This window comes from Gracilinanus agilis, chromosome 1 (genome assembly GCF_016433145.1).
Source record: "Gracilinanus agilis isolate LMUSP501 chromosome 1, AgileGrace, whole genome shotgun sequence".
Classification (NCBI taxonomy): Eukaryota; Metazoa; Chordata; class Mammalia; order Didelphimorphia; family Didelphidae; genus Gracilinanus; species Gracilinanus agilis.
The window spans coordinates 285,917,164-285,937,328 of NC_058130.1; the positions used below are offsets into that span (position 1 = coordinate 285,917,164).

A 20,165-nucleotide genomic window follows, 5' to 3' on the forward strand; every position below is an offset into this window, starting at 1 on the left:
CTGGTGCATGAATCTCATGTACCAGTTTCTTGGCTTTAGTGGGTTGGCATCCTTGGTATCCCAGCTCACGTTTATACAATAGGCTTTGATCGCTCTCTTATTGGTCTCTCCCGCCTCCCCCTTCCCCAAGTCCGTATCTCCCACTCTTTCGTAGCTTCCTCCTCCTCTTGCCTTCATCCCAGTCTTTCCTGCCGCAGTAGTAGACAGTCAGCACATCCACGGTTTCGTATTCCAGGCCCACCATCCACTGCAAATAACACCGTTTCACTGGGGTAATGGAGTCTACAACCCCCAAGGTACAGAAAACTGGCGGCCAGGCCAGTAAGCCTGCGACCCCTCTCCGCCCGACCCGGTTGTCCCGCTTGCAGGAGAAGGAGGAGTTGCGAGAGCTCAATGACCGTTTGGTGGTTTATATAAGCAAAGTACGGAGCCTAGAGAGCGAGAACAGCCTGCTACAGCTGCGGATGACTGAGCTCGAGAAGCTGTGCGACCGAGAATTTAGCGGGCTCAAGGCTCTGTATGAGACCGAGCTTGCGGATGCCCGCAGGGCCTTGGACGACACGGCCCGTGAGAAGGCCCAGCAGCAGATAGACCTGGGCATATTAAAAACAGAATACGCTCAGCTGCAGCTTAAGTAAGTGTGTTGTCTGCACTGGGGAAAGGACGTCACTGCTATATATGTGTCTTCATTTCAGCATCTTTGCTTTCTGGAACTTGTCAATACACTACCATGAACTTGCCCCTTCATTGTTGACATAGTGTATAAAGTACTTGATTTTCCCTTCCCACCCAAAAATATTGATTTCACTTGTTTTCAAATACCTCATTTGCATCTCACAACCCTGGGAGGTAGCTGCTATTGTTATGCTCTTTGAGAAAACTGAGGCAAACCAGTTAAGCAAGTCTCTTAGGGTGTCACAGCTAGGAAGAGTCTAAGACTGGATTTGAACTCTGTTCTTCTTGACTTCTGGCCTAATTCTCTACCCACTGACTGCTGGATAAATATAAGTACAGGGTGGACATTTGCTTACTTGTTTATAGGACCTGGCCTTGGCCTTCCAAAGGGTCAAGCCAGGGATAGATAGGTGATTTAAATTCTTGTTATCTCTTTAGATCTGAGGCTCTAAGCTCTGCCAACTTCAATGATTCCTCTCTTCCTCTTCCTCTTGCTGCTACATGGAAGGAATGGAGAGAGATCTAGCATTTTCTAGCTCAGTGATTGAGCCACTGTGATATTGCTTGGACCCTTTGTATGTGATTGGGGCACTGGACTAAACTAAGTACAAAAAAGTGATGCCTGAAAACAGTATGATCCCATACTTTACTAAAAATATAGCAGCATTATTTTTATTTAATAGCCTTTTCTCTTTTTTAAGAAATAAAAAAAATTTTTTTGACCTTTTTTAAAGTTTGAGCCAAATTCTTATCCACTGTCCTTCCCTTCTACTTCCCTGAAATGAAAAGTGAAGTGGGTTACCTCAGATAGAAAGTCCAGAAACCCAGAAGTTCAAGTTAGTGGAACCAATATTTATTTATTAATCTGTTGATTAATAAGCGTACCTAAATGGCCAGGGTAACTTTCCTAATGAGAGCTGACCCAAACTGAAATTACAATGCAGTTTTTATAGTTTTTATACAAAGAAAATAATGTTCATTACTGAGACATAACCTTGAAACAAGCAAACTTTTATCGTTTAGAAGTTATTTTGATTAGTAGTGCACTAATCCACTCTGTATCTTATCCTGGACTGTGAGGCAGCTATATAGGGAGTTACTTTCTCCTGGATCCTGAGCTGACTGACCTTCACAGAAAAGCTCATTTCTGATTTTTATTTTTCACCAGGGAAAAACAGGTTTTTCTGGACAATGACTTAGGTTACCTCACTTCAAAAGCAACACTTGTAAAATATCTTTCCATATTAGACCTTTAGTGAAAGAACTCAAACACAAGAAAAGTGAAGAAATAAAGGTTGATGGTAATTTTTATCATGAGACCTTGAGGATTTTCTTGGATCACTATTGCTAGAAACAGCTAAGTCATTCATAAATTTTCATCATATAAAACTGTTGTTAGTGTGTATAATGTTCTGGTTGCTTCTCTTTGCATCAGTTCATGTAGGCCTTTACAGGCTTTTCTTAAATCTTCATCATTTTTGATAGCACAGCAGTATTACATTACAATTATATACCACAACTTGTCCAGCAGTTTCCCAGTTGGACATTCCCTCAGTTTCTGATTCTTTGCTACAACAAAAAGTTGCTATATTTTTGTACCAACTAGTACTTTTTCCTTTAAAAAAATCTTTGGGATACAAACCTAATAGTGGTATTACTGGACCAAAGGGTATGCATAATTTTAAAGCCCTTTGAACATCTTTCCAAACCACTCCAGAATTAGCCTTTTCTTTTTAAAGCAAAATTTAACTATCATCTCAACAAATGTTTGAGTACCAACTAAATGTAAAATGTTGTCATAGGCCAGATTTGGTTCAGAAATTCCTGGCTCTGATAAAAATGTAGTTAGATGATATAGTGAAGTGCTAGACTTTAAAGTGGGCAATACTTGAGTTTGAAATCTGTCTCATACTTAAATGTGTAGGCCTGAGTACCTCACTTAGCTATTCAGACTCAGTTTGTTGATTTGTAAAATGGAAAGCACAGGTTTAATAAGTTAATTAAAAATTTGGTATTTTGTATTTTGTGATCAAACAAGTACAATGAAATCTGAAAGTCTCTATTAGTTAATTGTGAGATGATAAAGATGTGGTTCATTTTTGAACAGATGACAGTCATAAGGGTTAGTGATTACTGTTTTTTCTCTTGGTCATCTTTTTTTGTGGGGAAAATACTAATTGAGGTCCAGGATTTTTTTTTTTCTATTCTTCCCCTAATCTGTTGACTTGGAGTCAGGAAGACCTGGGTTTGATTTCTGCCTCAGACATTTACTAGATTTGGAAGTCTGAGCAAATTATTTAACCATTCTTGATCTCAGTTTCCTCATCTATACAAAAGGAAGTTGGATGTTAAGACCTCAAAGGCCCCTTTAGCTTGAAATCTATGATCATGTGATTCCTCTCTATTATTCTATATATTGGTCCCTCAACATCCTCACAATTGGATTGCCTTTAGCATTTGTCTCCACTGTATGTATATACTCTGACTTTAGTGCCATTTCTGTCTTTCTTAAGGATATTGTGATGTTAAGGTTCAAATGTGGCTACTGTTGTTGGAAGAGAAAATTTAAAGAAAATTTCCCCCAATATTTACCATTTTTAGTTTAGTTTTTTTTAATAGTTCTCCTAACATTTTCTTCCTTGAATGCACCTGAGGTGATATTTGTTGATTACTTTAAAAACAATTGATTCACTAGACTGTTTTATGTATTTTACAGTATAATGTCTGCCATCCATTCATTATAGTTTGGTTTTCTTGAAAATGTAACAAGGGAAATAATTGGTGAGTAACTAACAGGTAAGCAATAGAACAGGAAGATGTATGTTCACCCAAAATATTTGTCACTTTGAAGGAGAATTCAGCACATTGTCTTGGTTGAGAAGAGATTCCCTGTGGATGATGGGAGCCTCTATTACTTCTATTAGCAGATTTCCTTTTTTAATTTAATTCCCCCTCCCCCCAGTTATATGTAAAAATAGCTTTCAAATTTTTAAAAAGAATTGAGTCTTGAATTCTCTCCCTCCTTCTCCCCATCTCCAAATAAACAGGATTATGTAGATTTTACATGTATAATCATGTAAAACATTTTTCCATAGTAATCCTTTTGTGGAAGGAAACTTGAATAAAAAAAAAAAAAAAACTAAGGCGCATCTGGGTAGCTCAGTGGGTTGAGAGCCAGGCCTAGAGATGGGAGGTCCTAGGTTCAAATCTGGCCTCAGACACTTCCCAGCTGTGTGACCCTGGGCAAGTCACTTGACCCCCATTGCCTACCCTTACCACTCTTCCACCTATAAGTCAATACCCAGAAGTTAAGGGTTTAAAAAAAAAAACAAACCTAAAAGTGAAAAAAGTTGCTTTGGTTGCATTTAGAGACTCTATTAATTCTTCCCCAGAAGTAGATAGCATTTTTTTTTTCAGAAGTCCTTTGGAATTGTTTTAGATCACTGTATTTCTGAGAATAGCTAATTTATTCAGTTTTGATTATATAGTATCCCTATCACTGTATACAATGTTCTTTTGGTTCTCTTATTTCATTCTGTTTCAGTTTGTGTAACTTTCCAAGCTCCTCCTGCTGCATGGATAGTATTTTATTACAATCATATACTCTTACCTCCCTTCACTTTCCAATTCTTTTCCCCCACTAAAGAGTTGCTTTAAATATTTTTGTACATATGGGTCTTTCCCTTTTCTCTTTTTTATCTCTTGGGGATATAAATTTAGTCATGGTATTTCTGAGCCACAGGCTACGTATGCTATTTTATAGCCCCTTGGTCATAGGTCCAAATTGCTTTCCAGAATGGCTGAATCAGTTAATGACTCCCTCAGTAGGGCATTATTGAGTGTCTGTTTTCCCACATCCCTTCCAAGTTTGCCATTTTCCTTTTCTGTCATAGTAGCCAATCTGATAATTATGGGGTGATAACCCAGAGTTGTTTTAATTTGCATTTCTCTAATAGTGATTTAGAGCATATTTTTACATGACTATACAGAGCTTTAATTACTTTGTCTGAGAACAGCCTGTTCATATCCTTTGACCATTTATCAATTGGGGAATGACTTGTATTCTTATATATTCAACTCATTAGAGAGACTTGTAAAAAAATTTTTACACTATTATTTTTTAAACCATTATCTTATGCCTTTGAATGAATACTGTGTATGGGTTTTAAGGCAGAAAGAGTGGTAAGAGCTAGGCAATGGGGGTTAAGTGACTTACCCAGGGTCACACAACTAGAAAGTATCTGAGGCCAATTTTGAACCTAGGACCTCCTGTCTCTAGGCCTGACTCTCAATCCACTGAGCCACCCAGCTGCCCCCCATCATTGTGATTACTATGTATTACTCTCCATTCTATTCACCCCATTTATGTTCTGATCTCCCTCTCCCTCAATTTGCCCTTTTTTTCTGTCAGTCCTAACCCTTTCTCTTATCCCCTTTCTCTCCTACTTTCCTTGTAGGGTGAGATAGCTTTCTCTATATCCAATTGATTGCCTATGTTCTTCTCTCATTGAGCCAGTTCTGATGAGAGTAAGGTTCACTTGCTCCCCTCTCCATCTCCCTCCTCTTTTCCTCTACTATAAGAGCTCTTTCACACCCTTCTATTTTTCCTTTATTCCTCTTCCATTGCATTCCTCTTTTTCATCCCTCAATTTTATTTTATATCATCCCATATTCAATTTACTTCCTTGCCTTCTAGGTATATTCATAACTGCTCTAATAATGATATACTTCTTAAGAGTTATTAGAATTATCTTCCTATGTAGGTAAACAGTTTAACCTTATTGAATGTATTTTGATTCCTCTTGTTTACCTTTTCATGTTTTTCTCTGACTCCTTTTTCATGATTTTTCCATATCCTTCATTTTCCCAATTTTTTTCCTATCTCTGATTTTTAAAATCGTTTTTGAGCTCCTCTACTCTTGTTGGACTTGAGTCCAATTGCCATTTTTATTGGAGGCTTTAAATGCAACGGTATTGACTTGATCTTCTCAATTTGTTTTCATCTTCTTGTCACCAAAAGAACTTTGTTTCTTTTTGTTGTTTGCTCATTTTCCAGCTTTTTTCTTTTCTTTTAATTTAAAAAAAATCCTGTTAATGTTGGGCTCTGTACCTGTCTTGGGGGGGAAACACTGTTCCAAGCTTTAAATTCTTTTTACAGTGCCTTCAGAGCTAGCTCTAGGGATCTATAAATTTTCAGTTCTTCCAAGGTGGCCTGATTTAAAGAGAGATATATTTAATACTCTCTCAGGCTGTGCTCTGGTCTGTGAGTAACCACAAGCACTCTTTTCCATCTTGTAATTGTGACTAGGTTCCTCTGTGGCCACAAGTGCTGATGTGTTAGTTTTCAGCATGGGCCCTTACCCCGAAACTCCAACTTAAATCTGTGTATGGGCAATGCAACAATCTCTTTCTGAGCAGCTGTTCCCTGAGAACTCCTGAAGCCTTTGTTACTGATTCAGCTGCCTCAAGGCCTGTTCTGTAAGTAGGGTCTGCCTTAGTGCTTTGCACTCCACTTCCATCCCAGTGCTATAGTTGTTCTAATAGTTCTGACAGTTCTAAGTTGGTTTTGGCCAAGAAATTCTTTTACACCATCTTTTTTCAAAGTTTATTGAAATACAACTTTATTATGATCTAAATGAAAAAAGGAATCGGAATGACAGTAACAAACAAGATTCACCACTGAATAATGTGATGGGACTGCAGTAGTCTTATATTTGAAAATTCATGGGGACATAATTGCATTCCAAAACAGCTAAATACGCTGGTCCAAAATACGAATTATATTTTTTTAAACTGCCATGTTCACTCCAAAGCCCATTCATCTCCTTCAGCATCCCAAAGATTAAGCACCTGTTCTGCTCAGCTATATAATAAAGTGGCAAACACGCTGTACCACTGATGTCACAGGACAGTTACCTATAAAACTAGACCTCTGACGCTGGGCTTTAGCTTCATTCCCTTACAGGTCATCATCAGGGAGCTCAGTTTTCTGAGCAATCTGTAAGTCCTGCCCATACTGTGCTGCCAGTACTAGGTCTATGACATCCTCTGGAGGTGCAAGAGCAAACATGGCAACAAACTCCAAATTAGGGCTTCTCAAAGTTGTAGTTACTTTTGGCTGAAATGTCATAGTACTGGAGATTCTTCTTCCTATGGAAGACAATTGATTTTTGCCTTGACTTTTCTGTCCTTAATATCCACTTTGTTGCCACACCACACTATAGGGATATTTTCACATTCTCATACCAGATCTCTATGCCAGTTAGGTACATTCTTATAAGTAACTTTTTTTTTCAAATAATTTTTTTTATTTTTTAGAAAAGTTATCATGGTTAATGATTCATGTTGTTACTTTCCCCTTCACTCCCCGACCTCCTCCCCCCGCCAGGCGATGCACATTTTCACTGGTTTTAACATGTGTCATCGATTAAGACTTATTTCCAAATTGTTGATAGTTGCATTGGTGTGGTAGTTTCGAGTCTACGTCCCCAATCATGTCCGCCTCAACCCATGTGTTCAAGCGGTTGTTTTTCTTCTATGTTTCCATTCCTGTAGTTCTTCCTCTGAATGTGGGTAGTGTTCTTTTCCATAAGTCCCTCAGAATTGTTATGGATCATTGCATTGCTGCTAGTACAGAAGTCCATTACATTCGATTTTACCACAGTGTATTAGTCTCTGTGTACAATGTTCTTCTGGCTCTGCTCCTTTCACTCTGAATCAATTCCTGGAGGTCTTTCCAGTTCACATAGAATTCCTCCAGTTTATTATTCCTTTGAGCACAATAGTATTCCATCACCAGCATATACCACAGTTTGTTCAGCCATTTCCCAATTGAAGGGCATACCCTCCTTTTCCAGTTTTTTGCCACCACAAAAAGTGTGGCTATAAATATTTTCATACAAGTCTGTTTATCTATGATCTCTTTGGGGTACAAACCCAACAATGGTGTGGCTGGATCAAAGGGCAGGCAATCTTTTATAGCCCTTTGAGCATAGTTCAAAATTGCTAGCCAGAATGGTTGGATCAGTTCACAACTCCACCAGCAATGCATTAATGTCCCAATTTTGCCACATCCCCTCCAACATTCATTACTCTCCCCTACTATCATTTTAGCTAATCTGCTAGGTGTGAGGTGATACCTCAGAGTTGTTTTTGATTTGTATTTGTCTAATTATTAGAGATTTAGAACACTTTCTCATGTGCTTATTGATACTTTTGATTTCTTCATCTGAAAGATGCCTATTGATGGCTGTTGCCCATTTTTCAATTGGGGAATGGCTTGATTTTTTATACAATTGATTTAACTCCTTGTATATTTGAGTAATTAGATCCCTGTCAGAGTTTTTTGTTATAAAGATTTTTTCCCAATTTGTTGTTTCCCTCCTGATTTTGGTTGCCTTGTTTTTATTTGTACCAAGGCCTTTTAATTTAGCATAATCAAAACTATTTAATTTACATTTTGTAATTTTCTCTAACTCTTCCTTGGTTTTAAAATCTTTCCTTTCCCAGAGATCTGACAAGTATACTATTCTGTGTTCACTTAACTTATTTATAGTTTCCCTCTTTATATTCAAGTCATTCACCCATTCTGAATTTATCTTGGTGTAGGGTGTGAGATGTTGATCTAAGCCTAATCTCTCCCATATTGTTTTCCAATTTTCCCAGCAATTTTTGTCAAATAGTGGATTTTTGCCCCACAAGTTGGGCTCTTTGGGTTTATCATACACTGTCTTGCTGATGTCACTTACCCCAAGTCTATTCCACTGATCCTCCCTTCTGTCTCTTAGCCAGTACCATATTGTTTTGATGACTGCTGCTTTATAGTATAGTTTAATATCTGGTACTGCTAGGCCCCCTTCCTTCACATTTTTTTTTCATTATTTCCCTTGATATTCTTGATCTTTTGTTGTTCCAAATGAACTCTGTTATAGCTTTTTCTAATTGAGTAAAGAAGTTTTTTGGTAGTTTGATAGGTATGGTGCTAAATAAATAAATTAATTTGGGTAGAATGGTCATTTTTATTATGTTAGCTCATCCTACCCATGAGCAATCAATGTCTTTCCTATTGTTTAGATCTAGTTTTAATTGTTTGGAAAGTGTTTTGTAGTTGTTTTCGTATAATTCGTATAATAATAATGTGTTTGTTCTGGTAGATTCCTAAGTATTTTATATTGTCTAGGGTGATTTTAAATGGTGTTTCTCTTTCTACCTCTTGCTGCTGTGATGTGTTGGAAATATATAGAAATGCTGATGATTTATGTGCATTTATTTTGTATCCTGCAACTTTGCTAAAGTTGTTGATTATTTCTACTAGCTTCTTAGTTGATTCTCTAGGATTTTTTAAGTAGACTATCATATCATCTGCAAAGAGTGATAGCTTAGTCTCCTCATTGCCTATTTTAATGCCTTCAATTTCTTTTTCTTCTCTAATTGTTACTGCTAGTGTTTCTAGTACAGTGTTAAATAATAGAGGTGATAATGGGCATCCTTGTTTCACGCCTGATCTTACTGGGAAGGCTTCTAATTTATCCCCACTTATAAGTAACTTTTGATGTTACATCAAACATTATAATGGCACAGTGAGTTTGGATATAATAACCATTTCTCAGACCACCAAATTTCTCTTGGCCAGCTAAATCCCATACTTTGAATTTAATAGGACCTCTGTTGTTATGGAACACAAGGGTGTAATAAATGAAAAGTGAAATTATTAAATGTGATAGTAATATTTGTTAATGTTGTGGTCGCTATTACAAAATTTACTCAAGTCTGGAGTCTGTTAGTAGCTCTTAACAATGTAATTTTAATAAAAATGGAGATATCTGAAAAAGGGAAATGAAAGAAGGGGACAGAAAAATCTCACCTACCTAGAAAACTACCTAATCCAAAATCCCAAGCTGTCTTAGACTGCAAAAGCTTTCCAGTGTCAGTCTCAAAGGGAGAGCCAGAGAGCGCTCCGCCCCACACCTTTTATCCTCTGTGTGGGCTAGTATCCTATTGGGTGCTTCACTGGTCTTATTCATTCTGCTGTTGTCAAGAGCTCCCCATGCATTTGTTGCTTATTTTCATTGTTTGCCTTCAAAACTCAAGTTTTGTGTTGTACTAAGCTGTGGGAACAGAAGTACAAGTTAATGATGCAGCTTAGTGAGAAAATAAATAGGCTAGATAAACTTCCTGCTGCAATGCGTACAGTAGTTGTTGGCTGGGAGATCCTTAAGGATCTCACTTGGCGTATGAAGCAGATGTCACTGATGGATTATTTCAAGTTGATGCATCCTAGTAACTTCTCCCTTGGTTATTAGAGAGTGGGTGGTCAAGGTAGAGGTATACAGAAGCATATTATAAAGTAGGATACCTTCACACCACCATCTGATATAGTGGAAGGTAAGAATCAGGTTAAAAAAAGTTTTCATTTTAATAATTTTATTTGCTGTACCATTTATGGTATTAGGAAATAGCTTACTGGTACGGTAGATAGAATGCCAGACCTGGAGTGAGGAAGACTTCTCTTCTTGAGTTTAAATCTGGCCTCAGATACTTATCAGCCCTATGACCTTGGATAAGCCACTTAACCTCATCCGTAAAATGAACTGGAGAAGGAAATGGCAAACAACTCTGGTATCTGCCAAGAAAACCCCAAATGGAGTCACAAAGAATTGGACATATTTGGAAAAGTAACTGAACAAAAATTTATGGTACTATGAAAAATATTGCCTTAAATCAGTGTTGCTTTTTAAAATTGATATGTTAGCACAAAAGATTACAGAATTCTAGGGAATTACTAGTGAGAAAAATGTTTTACTTGGGTTTTTTTCTGTGTGTACTGCAGTTTATGGGTTATTTCATGGTTACTGTGTTAGAAGTGCATATCATCAGAATTAGTGTTTTAAGAATTGTATGCCAAAAAGTGTATTTCCAGCAATCTCTAGTGAAAATTTAGTTTTTGGTGGTCATGGGAACCTATCCTCCCCCCCCCCATTTCCCATAGGCACGATGTATCATAACATTTATGTTTTTTGCCTTTTGCACTCTTCTTGTTACCCCTGTTAAAGCTGAGGATTGACTCTAACTTTACCCATGGTCACACAGCTAATAAGTGGTCAAAACCAGAAGTAGGTAAGGTCTTCAGAATTCAGTTCTTAATATATACGAAAAAGCATATGTCTCCATGCACATAGCAAATTAATACTATGCCTAAGTAGAGATTAGAACAAATATTTGACTATTGTAGTAAAATATGATAAAGAACTTGAGCATCTTGGGTTTGGAATGAACCATCATTCTAGGATGTAATGGGAAAAGTATTAGGTTTTGAGTCAGAAGATCTGAGTTCAGATCCAAATTCTGCCAAGTTTGTACGACCCAAATAAATTAACTAGCCTCAGTTTCCTCATCTGTAAAGTGGAAATAACTATTACTACCTGGTTTATAGGAATGTTATGAGATTACATGAAAAACATCTTGTACATTATATGCTGTGTAAATGTTGGCTACTCTTACATGTTATCATCAGTTATTACTTGGAAACATTTACCTCTTTTCTTTGTCTCCCTTAACCTCCAATAAGCATTTGGTGTTTAGGTGAAAAGAAAAAGGAGGTAAAGATAGCAAAGGACAGTAATAAAACATTAACATTATTTCCTGATAGTTTACTACACGGTCTGTGTGAGGCCTGGATTTGAGGAATTTAAAGATGAGAAAATTTGATCACTTTTTCTTTAAATTTCTTAATTTGGCAGCAAATGCTGTATTGGGAAGGAAAAGCCAACCTAGGCACAGGAAGTATATGTCTAAGGAGACTTTTTGCAGTTATCTTTAAATCTTTGACCAGAGTAAGCAATGATAGTGGTCCTAATAAAGGTGATTTGGAAGATCCAAAGATAAATTCCTATCTTTTTCCTTTTTATATAGGAAAAGTCCCATCTCTTACCTTTTTAGGAATTCTAATATGGTGGTTCAATGGGGTGGGGGGACAATTGTCTATCTTTGTTTCTAGATCTACCCTTTGTCATCCTCGAGCATAGTAAATGGTTAAGGGGATAAAAGTATGGACCAGCAGTGTCTCCTGATTTTACCCATAGTTGGCTAACGAGATATGGAGGGTTTTATCTATATTGATAGGTGCTATAGGACTCTTTGGAATTATGAAATCATTATTGGGAAAAGAGGAAGAGGCCTCATTTAGTTTTCGGAATGAAAGTAAAAACTATGAGAGAAAAGAAACCCTTATAGAATTCATTCTAATTGATATATGCCTGTATCTGCCAAATCTGACATGTACCAGGAGACTTGCCTCCTAAATGAGGCATCAAAGGTATTATAGAGACTCCTGTGTTTTTCTCCTTTCTTGGGGAGTCTGTATGAAATGCTAATGTAGATTTCAAAAAAACAAATATTCTAATAAGGAGATTAAGGTGTTTTATTAATGTAGCTATTTATAAATGTAAGTATATGTGTGTATATATTTTTTCACAAACAATATTTGATTTTTATCCTTTGTTGTAAGGAGTATAGCACTTGTAATTATAAAATTTTCAGAACAAAACTGTATTCTTATTCATATAAGAAGGGTGATAGAAACCACAATTTAATATAAGTCCTACAAAATCTGCCTCTCCCCCTCTATTCCCAGTTTTTTTCACCAGAAAATAAATATTTGTATCCTTAAGTGTAACATCCAAGTATTTGATTATAAAAATTTAGGAATTGACCTACAGAATATACAGGCATACAGGATTCTTTGTCCCAAGACCAACATAAAGATGTCACTGATTGTTTTAAAGGAGGTGTTATCCTCAGTAGTTGAACTAGTCATGATTCAAGAATTAAATAGCAGAAGTGATAATGTTTCTATGGCATCATTAATAAACTTCTATAGCAATGTAATTGAGATGAGTTAAAAATAGACACTTCTGGTGATTTATTGGCCTATAAAAAAAGTCCCATCTAACCCACACAACTTAATGTGTATATTTTGCCTATTATTTTTCAGGTCAACCAGAAAGCTGTTTTCATGTGTTAATAGTCACTTTGGTGACTATTTCTTGTAATCCAAATTATTCCAGTTGCTTGCCATGGGACTGACACGTTGCTACCTTTCCAATCTTAAATTCTATTCTCCATGTACTCTGTAATTCAGATATTACTAGCCAATTTGCTGTTCCTCCCATCTCTGTTTTTGCACTTGGTGTGTTCCCCAAACCTGGAGTACCCCTTCCAACTACCTACCTTGTAATGTCCTTGGTTTCCCTTGACTTAAGTGCCATCTCCTTTCTGAGCCTCTCCTTTCCCTCCCAACTATCAGTGTCATTCCTGCTTAAGGTTATTTTCTTTTAATTTTATATGTTCTCAATTCCACATAGTGCCTTTTCATTTAGTAAGAACTTATTAAGTGCCGAGTTATTCTATTTTCAATTCTGTTAATATTTTCATTGCAATGTCATGTGTTTCTTTCATCTGGAACAAGTCATTGCTTATTTGTTTCCTTATTTGTTGGGTTGGTTTCAGATTTTTTAGCTACTAAAGATCTTATAATTTTGTAAAGTATTTAACTTGGCAACTTGGTTGTTAAAGGAATAATTATAAGTTATTCTGGATAGTGTGATCATTTTTATTGTAAATTTGTTGTAATCATGATCAATGATTATCTTTCCTATTAAAATCCTGCTGTTATGTTAGTACTATAGGTAGGATTGATACATATTAATGAGTTTTAGTATAATATTTATAATTAAAGAATTTACCTCTTGCTTTTGGGCTTCATTCCTAAGCAGTTTTTGGCTCTCAATAGGTCAGGGATTTTCTAAGTTCCATTAACTCTGTGATTAGATCAGGAGGACTTGGTGGAAAAATAATTTTTCTGATACATTCTGGCTACCTCTTAATACTCTATGCCCATATTGGTGAACCTCTGGCAGGCATGCCAGAGAGGACTGCTCTCCTCCCCCTCTCCATGTGTGCCTAAGAACATTTCTCACATGACCTACCCCTCTGCCCAGTAGCCCAATGGGAACATTTCCTCCCTCCCCTGTCTGGGATAAAGGGGCAGCTCACATGTGGCGTGAGGGTGTAGTTTGGGCACTTGGTCTCTAAAAGGTTTACCATCACTGCTTTATGCAGTTCCCTAAATCTTGCAGAGGTAGAGAGAATTTCCTCACTGGGAATAATGATTCCCAGGTCTGGATGTACAGTGTATATAAAACTTATGTAACAGTATTTGATGTAGGGAAATGCATACTTAACAATGAAAAACTTTAATGTTAATGGATTTCTGCATACAAAATAATGAATCTATTTAATTTTTGCATTTTTCATATGTAACATAATATTTCCAACAAACAACCTGTCTATGTCTCCTTCTGAAATGCGCCTTCAATAAATGCACTAAAAGCTTTAGACAAAATACAATACTATTTTATGCTAAAAACCTACAAAGTATAGGTATGGAAGTATTTTTTCTTAATTTTTAAAAAATTTAGAATATTTTTCCATGGTTACATAATTCATGATTCCCACCACACACACTTCCTCCTCCCTCCCAAAGCTGATAAGCAGTTCCACTGAGTTTATATGTATCGTTGTTCAAAACCTATATCCATGTTATTCATATTTGCAGTAGAGTGATCTTTTAACATCAAAACCCTAATTATATCCCTATTGAACTATATGATCGATCATATGTTTTTCTTCTGTATTTCTACTCCCACAGTTCTTTCTCTGGATATGGATAGCATTCTTTCTCCTAAGTTCCTCTGGATTGTCCTGAGTCATTGCATTTCTTTTTTTTTTTTTTTAAACCCTTAACTTCTGTGTATTGACTTATAGGTGGAAGAGTAGTAAGGCTGGCAATGGGGGTCAAGTGACTTGCCTAGGGTCACACAGCTGGGAAGTGTCTGAGGCCGGATTTGAACCTAAGACCTCCCGTCTCTAGGCCTGGCTCACAATCCACTGAGCTACCCAGCTGCCCCCCACTGCATTTCTGATGGTAGAAAAGTCTGTTACATTTGATTGTGCCATAATGTGTCAGTCTCTGTACAATGTTCTCCGGGTTCTTTTCCTTTTGCTCTACATCAATTCCTGGAGGTCTTTCTAGTTCACATGGAATTCCTCTAGTTCAGTGATGGGCAACCTTTTGAGCTTTGTAAGGATTTTAATAGCAGCCATGTTAGATCAAGCTTGACTTCCAGTTACCTGAATGGAATCAAAATGAACCAGAGGTGGCATGAGCCTAGCGTGAGCCAAGGGGGCAGTTGGAAACAGATTATATAAGGGCAAATCTGAACCAACTCTTGGTCTCAGTCCTGAGATACAATTGGGCAAGGAGGGAGGTGGTTGGTTTAGGTCTAGACTAGGGCAGAGCATATCCTGATATTAGTCCCAACCTTTATCAACAAATATATTCAACTTTATCAATCTCAGTTCATTGATATCTTCATCATCAAGATTTGTTTGAACACAACCAAGCCAACATCTGTAGGACAAAACCTTCAGTCAAAAGTCAGACTATCAAGTCATCCAAAGCCTCTTTAACATCAACTTAATTATCTGGGAGATTTTACAACAATCCATCAACCTAGACTCATCTGAGAAACCCTATTCCCACTTTCCAGCATCAATCCCATTTCCCATCACCTATTTTACCAATATTAAATCCGTTTGCAAAGAAGCCATCAGCCAACCTTTCTGTGTTTGTCAAGATTCCAAAGAGGGTGGCAGTTAAGAAGTCATCTTGGCTGTTAGGGAAATTACTTGAAGATTATCAATTCTCAAACTATCTTCTGAGTTAATTCACAGTTAGAATCACTTGCTTAGTTTAATTAGCTTTATTAATCTAACAACACAAATTTATTAGCTTGGTAATTAGAAGAAATACTTCTTATCTTCAATAGTTATATAGGGCTCTAGGGAGAACAAGGTCAGCTGTGTTCACCAATCAGCTGATTCTTTACTTCTAGATGCAACACCAATCAGTAGTCAGAAAGCCGTTTAACTATTGGAATAAGCAGATTCTACACCTTTCTTTACTGTGCACAACTGCTTTGGGGTTAGCCTTTTGGGATCATTGTTACACTTGTGATCCATTAGAATCAATACCCCAAGAAACCATCTTAGCAGGTTTAAATATCATCTTAACTGTTGCTGCACAACTATCATAACAGTTACAAAAATTTGTCAAAACACCAAGCATAAATTGGGTGGTGTATCACTTCGAGGAAAAAAACCATAATTTCATGATAGTTATAGTTTAACAAAAATGTATAATTGTAATATATAACTGTATTTAACAAACCAAAATAGGTAAATTAATATAGGTAGAATTGTCATCTATAGTGCACAGAGTATCTATGCTACACTACAGCAAATGTTTCATTCTTGGCATGCAGCCCCATACTTCTCTGTATGCAGCCATGTGTCATCGAAAATGACTGTGTGTCAGTGCTGACGTGTGTCATAGGTTTGCCATTACTGCTGTAATAATAGAGAGCCTGTAATCAATGTTTGATAAATGGGAAAGAGAGAGAGAGTCTATATAAGTGAGTCTCTCTTCCAGCACTTCCCTGGGGCTGAAAATAACTGGGAGACTTTAAGGGGGTGTCACCCCAAAACTGGGTGACCTGGATGGTCGTACCACCCCTCAGGAGTTGGGGGCAAAGCTTCCAGATAAGATGAGGTATGGGGTACCCTAGTCTGACTCTGAATAAGGACGGGGATCATACAAACTCCCCCCCAATCAGTTAATCTCACAGCGGGTGGTCTGGCTTCAAGATGGAGGCAGTCCTTATAGTCTCTCAGGCACTCTGGAACGCTATCTGACTGATGAATGACTTTTATTAATTGCAATTCAGGGATTGGGGAAAGGGGTGAAGGGCAGAGGGATTTGGGGGGTGCCCTCTTTATTTCTATTTCTATTTTTCTGTTTCTATCCTTTTTTATAATTGTAAGCTTTCATTGAAAGGGGTCTCTCAGCAAGGTTGGGTAATGGGAGAAGGAGACTAAGAGATTTCTTCTGAAATGGAGTCCAAAAACTTAGCTGACTCAATGGTTGAAGTCTTGATGGGAGAGATGCAATGGGATGGCTTTGATCAGGGAATCAGGGTTTCAGTTTCCAAAGAAACATCCTCAGGAAGCCCTCAGGCCTGGATCTGAGCTGGGTTGTACTCTTCCTCTCTCCTCACTGTCCTCCACCCAAAGACCTCTCCTCTTCTTCCTTCGGAGCCTTTCCCAGAATTCCCTCTGGTCTCAACTGGCAGCAACTCTTTCTCTGGCTCCTTTTGTCCTATCCCCCTTGTACAAATCCCATTCTTACACAGCACAATAGTATTCCTTCACCATCAGATACCACAATTTATTCAGCCATTCCCCAATTGATGGACAACCCCTCATTTCTCAATCTTTTTTTGCCACTACAAGCAAAGCATGGTTATAAATATTTTTGTACAAGTCTTTTTCTTTATTATCCCTTTGGGGTACAAACCCAACAGTGGTATGGCTGGGTCAAAGGATAGGCATTCTTTTAAAGCCCTTTGCGCATAGTTCCAAATTGCCCTCCAGAATGGTTGGACCAATTCACAACTCCACCAGTGGTGTATTAGTGTTCCAATTTTGCCATATCCCCTTCAACATTTATCACTTTGTTGCCATATTGGCCAGTCTGCAAGGTGTAAGGTGGTACCCCTCAGTTGTTTTAATTTGCATTTCTCTAATCAGGAGGGATTTAGAACGTGTGCTTATTGATAGTTTTGATTTCATATGAATACTGCCTATTCATGTCCCTTGACCATTTGTCAATTGGGGAATGGCTTGATAAAATTCCAACTTCTAAAGGAAGCTGTTCCCTATCTCCTTTATCTTAGTGCCTTCCTTCTATTGGCTATTTACAATTAATTCTGTATATAGTTTGTGCATAATTCTCCCCCTTTAACTTATGTAGCTTCTTAGGAACAGGTATTGTTTTTTGTCTTTCTTTGTATCCCTAGAGCTTAGCACAATTCCTAGTACATAGTAGGAGCTTAATAAATGTTTAGTGACTATTGTACATGAAATTTTAAATTCCATATCAAATTTGTTTTATATTATGTGATCCTTTCTGTTTATGAACTGATCATGAACCTTCCACCTATCCATAGAGCTGAAAGGTGTCCTCTAATTTGTTATGATATAACCTTCTACATCCAGGTCATGTAACTATTTCTAGCTTGCCTTGGGATATGGTATTAGGTGTTGGTCTGCATCTAATTTATTATAAATTTATGTCTAGTTCTTTTTTTTTTAAATATATATATACATACACGTTTATAACTATCCTTCCTACTGACTCCACTGAACCAACAGCAAAAACAAAAAACAAAAAACACCAAAAAATAACTTCATTATAAATATCCATAGTCTAGTAAAAACAAATTGCCACATTGACCATGTCCGATAATATTAACTTCATCACTTTTCTGGCAGGAGTTATATGTTTAATTTTCAGTCTTCTGGGCTCATGTTATATCATTACATTGATCAAACTTTAATCAAACTCCTTCATCGTTTCAAACCTATTTTTATCAATAATGTTGGTAGCCAATGCATAAATTATATTCTTAGTTTTGTATTCTTTTCTCTGTATAAATTTGGTATTAATATGGTCATGTGAATCTCATTTTAATATTTTCTTTACTATCTTTTTATATCTCTATGTATGGTACTTTATTTTTAAAGGAGAAAACAATCTATAATTGTTTTTATTTGGTCAGTCTAGCTTTCTTCTCATTTGTTTCCTAAATTAGTGATATGTATATATGGAATTTGGAGAATGGGCAATAATCTATACTTTGGTATCTTAATATAAAAAAATGGATTAGAATTCTGATAGATTACCCCTTTCTGCTATTTAGAACTCATGGCACAGAGAGCTGACTCTTAAAATGACTTCAAGTTCAGCCTTTGCTATATACTGTCTGTGTGACTCATGACAAATCTTTTAAAGTCTCAATGTCCTAAGTAGCTCTCAAGATTAGAAATTATAAAGTAGGTATAGAAGATGGTAGAGGGAATTTCATTATAAAGGGTTGCCAATAGAATGATAGATCCAATTAAAAAACTCCTAGCAAATCCCTTCTGAGATATATTTAATTTTTTGAAATTATCATAAGAACAAACCCAGCCATCACACAACTAGGAAGTGTCCAAGGTCAGATTTGAACCCAGGACCTCCAGTCTCTGGGCCTGGCTTTCAATCCACCAAGCTACCCAGCTGCCCCCAGAGGGCCTACTTTTACAAAAATATTTATAGCTGCTCTTTTTGCAGTAGCAAAGAATTGGAAATTGAAGAGATTTCCATCAATTGAGAAATGACTGAAGAAATTGTGGTATATGATGGTGATGGAATATCATTGTACTATAAAAAATGAAGGACAGGATTATTTCAGAAAGAGCTAGAAAGACCTACATGAAATGATGCAGCATGAAAAAGCAGAACCTGTAGAAGATTGTTCACAGTAACAGCAATATTGTACAATGATTAACTATGAATGACTTAACTATTCTCAGCAATACAGTGATTTGGGACACTTTTGAAGGACTTATGACAGTGAATGCTATCCAAATCCAGAGAAAGAACTATTAGAGTCAGAATGTAGATTCAAAGCATATTATCTTTCATGTTTGTTTATTTCTATTTGCATTTTAGAATTTTGGTTTCATATAAGTATTCTCTTACAAAAATGACCAATATATAAGTAAAAAATAAAAAAATAAAAATAATTTAAATTGTCACATGAGAGGCATTAGAGGTTTCAGGGCAATAAGTAAAAGGATGCTATCCATCACCCATCATATTCTAGCTATAGCTCCTTTGGTGACTTGTTTGGTTTCAGCAAGATGTGCTTTTCCTTATTTAAAAAACATCAGAAATTTGTTTTTTATTGGCTTTTTTTTTGATAGAAAGGATGCAATGTCGTTTTAGAGAGCTCTGAGCCTGTTTCACAGCTTTCTAACATTTGTTGTAGTTATATCAAGAACACATCAGAGCTTAATGCTGCCCACATCAAGCTCAGAGAACATGAAGCTTCACTGAATTCTAAAGAGGTTGCCTTGGCCACCGCACTTTGTGACAAGAAAAGCCTGGAGGGTAACTTGGAGGAACTGAGGGAACAAACTATGCAGGTGAGAAAAAGAGAAGTCCTCCATTCTGGACATGTTGGCAGGTTAACCATCTGCTCTTATTGTTAATCCTTTGTAGTTTGCCCTTGGCAGAGTTGGATTTTTACTTAAAGTCTTGATATAAAAAAAAAAAATAGGGGGCAGCTGGGTAGCTCAGTGGATTGAGAGTCAGGCCTAGAGACGGGAGGTCCTAGGTTCAAATCTGGCCTCAGACACTTCCCAGCTGTGTGACCCTGGGCAAGTCACTTGACCCCCATTGCCTACCCTTACCACTCTTCCACCTATAAGTCAATACACAGAAGTTAAGGGTTTAAAAAAATTATATATATATATATATATATATA

General features: G+C 36.9%; 1 protein-coding gene across 1 annotated transcript in view; it reads left to right on the plus strand.

Annotated features, from left to right (window-relative positions):
• The first annotated feature begins 275 nt into the window (after positions 1 to 275).
• LMNB1 (lamin B1) overlaps positions 276 to 20,165 on the plus strand; it is a 62,344-nt gene continuing 42,454 nt past the window's right edge. The window contains exons 1-2 of the mRNA XM_044657605.1: positions 276 to 634; positions 19,668 to 19,824. Coding sequence (XP_044513540.1) covers positions 276 to 634; positions 19,668 to 19,824 — 516 coding nt within the window. The remainder of the gene's footprint in view (positions 635 to 19,667; positions 19,825 to 20,165) is intronic.